The 6,000-nt window shown below is 57.6% G+C and overlaps 1 protein-coding gene across 1 annotated transcript in view; it reads right to left on the bottom strand.

Annotated features, from left to right (window-relative positions):
* Positions 1–2,225: 2,225 nt before the first annotated feature.
* The window catches only part of TTLL8 (tubulin tyrosine ligase like 8), a 30,490-nt gene continuing 26,715 nt past the window's right edge, over positions 2,226–6,000 (bottom strand). The window contains exons 10-13 of the mRNA XM_033116616.1: positions 5,448–5,691; positions 4,102–4,537; positions 3,044–3,426; positions 2,226–2,298 (exon numbers count right to left, since the gene is read on the bottom strand). Of these exons, the coding sequence (XP_032972507.1) occupies positions 2,226–2,298; positions 3,044–3,426; positions 4,102–4,537; positions 5,448–5,691 (1,136 nt within the window). The remainder of the gene's footprint in view (positions 2,299–3,043; positions 3,427–4,101; positions 4,538–5,447; positions 5,692–6,000) is intronic.

Below are 6,000 nucleotides of genomic sequence, written 5' to 3'. Positions count from 1 at the left end.
ACTCAATAATATAAATAAATCCGTTCTCCCCAAACTTATACATGAATTTAACTCGATCTCAATAAAAACCTTTTAATTTTTATTTACTTATTTTTTGATGGACCTTGACAGTCTGATCCTACAACTTTATGGAAGTACAGGGGTGTCGAGAATGGCCAAGTCGTTGCCAAACAAGAAAAACAAGGTTGTGGGACTTGCCTGAGCATTGCCAAGACACCCAACAAAGTGACAAAAATGGAAACATGTGGCACTGGCCCAGAGCAGATGGACAGACCAAGGGAGCTGACCAGGAAGGGCAGAGACACCAACACGCGGCAGCAGTGGCCAGCAGAGAGTCGGGGAGGGGCTTCCCGACGGGGGCCTGTTGGGCAGCCATGTCTCACAGCACTTGCCAAATCAATCCTTGGAGCACTCAAGACCAAAATGTATGAGCAGCGCTTCTAGAATACACCACTGGAGATGATCTTCACCACCTCAGGTAACGACACCAGCCACAGAAATCACCAACCACAGAGGCAAAGGCTGCCCAAATTGACTTTATTAAAATTAAGGTTGCTTTACATCAAAAGACACCGTAAAGGAACGAAAAAACAAATCATATAGTGGGAGACAGCATTTGTGATGCAAATCAACTGAAAGAGAATCCAGAACACACGGAACTCTTACAAGTCAACAAGAAAGAGAGCCATGATTCTAAGGACAACTGGACAAAAGACTTGAGAGGGTACTTTCCAGGACAGGACACCTAAGTGGCCATCACACGTCTGAAAATGGACCATTTTACTGGCAAGTACAAACATGTCGGTGAGTGCCGTCGCACTCTCTCCAGAGGCAAACATCGGACGTCTGTGGACGCCACCTGCTGATGATGGAGTGAAGCAAGTCACCTGTGCGATCCCTCTGGCCACGCTTACAATAGCCAGGGCACTGGTGTAACCGTCCCACCAACTCCGCCAAATTCAAGTCCACTCGGAATCTGTGCAATAGGGTCTCCGAGGATGTAATCAAGTTAAGAAGAGGGCACCTGGAGGGGGGCTGATCCAACAACAGTGGCCTCATAAGAGGGAGACTGGGACACGGACAGGTTGGGGGTGCATCTGTAAGCCAAGGGACGCCAGGGGTTGCCAGCAGCCAGCAGAAGCAGGAAGAGAAGAAGACTGCTCCCCACAGCCTGTGGCAGAGCAGGTCCTGCCCCCCCTGGAATGCCGGCCATTGGCATTGGGAGGGAGTCGGTTCTGTTGTTTAAGCCGCTGTCAGCTTAACCGTTTTGTTTCCTTCTACCTGCCCCCAAAGAAAGGAGAGTCTGTAAGACGGATCCTTTCAGGGACTTTGCTAAACCTTTGTGTTTGCACCTTATGCCTCCCTGTTTGGGCCCAGAAAGATGGCTGGACAGTCAATGACGAGTAAGAGTGCTCACGGAAGGAACAACTCAAGCCAGGCGCAGCCGCGTGGGGACCAACAGGAGAACCCACGGGGTTCACAGAGGTGGGCACAGCCCCCCCTTCCCCGCTAAGGAGAGCTTCTACCTCTGTGGCCGCATTCCTTCCCACAACCTACAAGGGAAGAGATTCAATGACGTGCTCTCCATCTATTCATATGCATACAGGTTTTGTCCCTTGGGGAAATACAAACATCCTGAGACTTATGGTTCTGCTGCCTGCAGGCAAGGGTGATTGGCTTGAATCAGCTTCCTATTATGATGTATGGGATTCACAGATCTTGAGATTGACAAGCTTTATCTCCTTTACTTCCTCACCGAACTAATAAAAGCTGATGCAAGGCCCGATTGGGGCTTCCAGTCCTTGAGATTGGGGGTCCCTTGATCTGCTTAAACTCTATTCATGGCTAATGTCTTTTCTTAACCCTGCGCCGCCCTCCTCGCTCCCCACAACTCTTGTCGCGCGGGGACGCGACAAGTTGCCAAGTCTGGAGCTAATGAGCTGTGTGCATCTGGCTGGTGGGCAGGTCCCTCCAGGAAAGCATCTGCCTGTTGAGAGCAGCACAGTGTACCATGGAAGAGGAGACACTTCCTCTAAATAGTGAAAAATCTGGAAATCACCCAGATTTCCAGAGGCAAGTTACTAAGGGGTGGGGCTGATGGCCCTTGGTGACAGAGGGGCATAGGGAGAGGAGGGCGGGCAGCACTGGCAGGCCTGGGCAGTGATCCACACGTGTGTTTGTCCTACAGACATTTGCTGAGCACATGCTCTGTGCCAGCACAGCCCTCAGAAGCTTACGATCTGGGGGAGACAGATGCCCAGCAGACAGATGGACAAATGGGCAAAGGCGCTGCTGGTGCTGGGGCCAGAGAGAGGCAGAGAGAGACCCAGACCCGGGCAGGCGGTGGGAACGGCAGGTCCAGGTATGTCTGGGGAGGCGAGGGCCACGGGGCAGAGCAAGGCGGGATGTGGGCCTGACCTGTGACTTTCCATCACACGTACTCTCTGGGCCACTACGGGAAGCACTGGGGTGCAGACAGCACCTGGCCACCCCCAGGACTCAGGCTGCCCCACCCCGTCTCCCTGTGCTCCCCGCGCAGGCCCAGGCCCAGGACAGGCCCCCAGGCCACACGTGGTCAGCTCCATTAGACCTCAGGAAACCAAACACAACCTCCCAGTGATCGCTGGCCTGCCTGCCCGTGGCACTTGGTGCTGTTCAAATCTCGATTTCAACCCCCCCACTCACATTACATCCCATGAGGCAGCAAGACAAAGGCCATCACCCACCTGCTCCTGCGGAGGGGACCCGGGTGCTCAGCCAGCCCTTGGAACTGGGGTGGCAGGACCCCCACTATCCTGACAACCTGGCCAGGTCCAGGCCAGGCCCAGGCTGCCCCACCCCCAGCAGCTCCCTGCACCACCAAAGGCCCTGCCTGGCCCTGCAGGACAAGCCCAAGCAGACAGGGCAGGGGACAGGCCCAGCACCCCAGATACCTGATGGCCGGGCTGGCTGACAGAGTGTGACCTCCTTTGTCCCAATGCTCGGAAGCATGGACAGCAGTGAGTGCTCCTTTAATCCGCTTGTATCTGAGTGTCTGTCGCACCTGGCTTTGGTGAGACCCGTTTTTGCGGCCTTATTGTCCACATGTTGAAAATCACAGGCGGGGAGCTCTACCCTCCCGCCAGACTCGGTGTGGATGGACTTGACTTTGCAGCCTCTCACGGCTGGCCTCTTCAAGGGCTTGGGCAAGGAGCATGAGAGGACCTTCGCGTCTTTCAGTGTCACGTGTTGCTGGGCAGCCGTCTGTGGGGGTTCCGGCGTTGGGCCTGGTAAGGCCAAGGGACTCACTTTTGGTGGCTGAACGTCCAAGACCGAAGACGGAAACTTAAAGCTGGAAATGGGAGGCATGTGCTTCCTGGCTTTCCTCACACTGAGGCCTTCCACACAGAGGTTGGGCCCCTGGAATGGTGGCAGCCCCACCGAAGGCTGAGGAGGGGCGGGCAGGTCAGGGGCACAGGACCAGGCCCTCGCAGGGCCCAGCGTTCCCCTGTCCCGGCCTGGCGGCCAGGCTAAGGCCTCAAAGACAAGCATCGGCCACCCTTCCCGACAGCGGGGCTGCCCACAGGTCGCTCTTCCATGGCAGCCTGGGTGCAGGGTCCCCCCCACAGAGCCAAGGTCACCCAGCCTGGCCCCCGGCCTTGCAGGAAGGCTGTCTGCGGGGAGCAGACCCTGGAAAGACCCTTGAAAGAGGGCTCAGTTTTCACTGAGGAGAAGAGGAACAGCCTCCAAGGACCTGGAAGCCATGGATATCCTGCCAGCCCGGATAGGGGGCCCTGCCTGGTGGCCACAGACTCGGGGGCTGGGCAGACGAGGGAGGAAGGCGGGCGGCTCCGGGGACTCTGGAGTGACCCCTTCACCCTGTTCACAAGAGGTGGCCACAGGGAGGCACCAGGCCCTCGGGACATGGGGCCTGAGGACAGGACGGTGGTCCTCCCTGCCGGGCAGGGCTGGGGTTTGTGCCACTTCCCTGGGCAGGAGGCACAGGTGTCCCCGACTCCCCCCAGCTCAGTGCCCCACCAGCACACCCCCAGCACCACTCCAGTACCCCAGCACCCCCATACACACCCCAGCACCCCCCCACACACACCCCAGCACCCCTACCTGTCTCCACAGGAGCTCGAAGTTGCCGACGTCACAACAGCGGTCGTCCCTGCGACCCACCACCACGCTGATGATGTCCTCTTGTACCTGTGGGCAGAGCTGGGCGGTGACAGGCGTGGATGGGTGCATGGTGGGGCTGGAGTTGATCTCAATGAGCCAGGGCCGGAAGTCGCGCCCGAGCACGAAGTCTGCGCCGTACAGCTCGAAGCTGTTCCTGCGCGGCTCCATGCAGCCCTGGGCCGCCTGCATGGTGTCAGCCACCACCTGCTTCATGGACGGGTAGATGACGCTGCCCCACGCGGACCCCTGGCCCCTCTGCTGCAGGTACTCCTGGAACCGGCTGCTGGTCCACATGTTGTGCTGCGGCAGCAGCGGGCTACGGCCCTTGTCGTTCTTCAGGTACTTCTGAATGGAGTTGTTGCACAGGTGGATGGCACTGCAAGGTGAGGCCGGGTCAGTCCAGCCGCCCCGGGACCTGGACCCCACCCCTGGCATGAGGCCGTGCTCCAACGGCTCCTCTCTTGCCGGCCCTCCGTCCTGCATGGGGGACCCACGCACTGTGCCAGGGGGACTGCAGAAGCCCAGCGCGCAGGCCACCAACTAGGAGCCTCTGGCAAGGGACCACCTCCGAGAGCCTCAGTTTCCACACTGGTTTATGCCAATCGAGCTAGTCTTCTGGGAAAGGTTCAGAACTGTGAACTTTTCAATTAATTCTTTTGTACTCTGGCCTTCTTCTAAGCAGGATATAAACAGTAACATCTAGGAGGTTATAAAACACTAGGTCCTGTCACGGTCATTTTCATTTAAATGAGTCTGGGGGTCTTCCAGCTGGTTCTGGGTGGCGAGAACAGCCCTGTGACTGTGGGTAACTTACACTCAGTAAGATATGAAAGAAACGAGAGGCAGGTACATAGAAGAGCCTGGAAACCAGAACAGTGGGGCTGGGGAGTGGACGTGTATGTGTCCTCGGCTTTTTGTCGGGACGTGCCACGCTGGGCGACACCCATTCAGGACCAATCTCAGGGATTCTCCCATCAGCCTGTGAAGGTGTCCCAGACGGAGAAGCGGGACTCAGGGAGCATAAGGGAGGTGCTTTCTGGGTTTTCTGAAGATCTGCACTTCATGGGAGTGCAGCGTGCTGACTCTGTGCCCGTCCTGTGGGGAGCAGGTCATTTAACCTCCCCGAACCTCAGAGTCCCCATCTGTGCGTCACATGGTGGTGGGTGACAGCAGACACGGCCTGGGCATCCCCCCGTACATGTGGAACCGGGCCTCACGTTCCAGGTACTGGGGGAAGCACCATGTGCCCTCGCCCCCAACCGTGCCGAGCTGACACCCCTACTGACCTGTCCAGATTGTCCAGAGAGAAGCGCTGCGTGGAAAACCGCAGGTAGCTGTCCTTGTAGAACCAGATGGTCAGGGGGTTCCAGTCGGTGACCAGGAACCACTGCCTGATGTCGAACTTGGTGTCATAGATGAGCAGTGGTGTCTCAATGTACTTCTGCACCACCCACTTATTGTCCTTGGCAGAGAGATGGTCTGGGGCCACCAGCTGCAGGATCTCCTCCACGCGGTTCATGCACACTATGTCTGCGAGAGGCCAGGGGCTGTGGGCTGTGGTCCCACAGGGGGCAGCACGGCTGGGTGGTGCAGGTGGGAAAGGCTTTGCCTTCAGCCAAGGCTGCAGCCTGTGCAGCCCCCACGACCCCAGAGACAACACAAGGATGGGGAGGGACAGGGATGGGGACAGAGGCACTTTTAAAAGATGGCTAGCGAGTGCGGGGTGTGGCTGAACAAGGGAGCAATGCTGGCTCTGTGGGCCTCAGAGAAACCAACAGGCAGGGTGGGGGGGGGGCTCTGCCAGCTGCGAGGGTTCAGGGAGGCTTCACACCCAAGAGT

The sequence above is a fragment of the Rhinolophus ferrumequinum genome, chromosome 10 (genome assembly GCF_004115265.2).
Source record: "Rhinolophus ferrumequinum isolate MPI-CBG mRhiFer1 chromosome 10, mRhiFer1_v1.p, whole genome shotgun sequence".
Classification (NCBI taxonomy): domain Eukaryota; kingdom Metazoa; phylum Chordata; class Mammalia; order Chiroptera; family Rhinolophidae; genus Rhinolophus; species Rhinolophus ferrumequinum.
The sequence above is the reverse complement of the archived record's forward strand: the minus strand, read 5'-3'. Positions and strand labels throughout refer to the sequence as shown.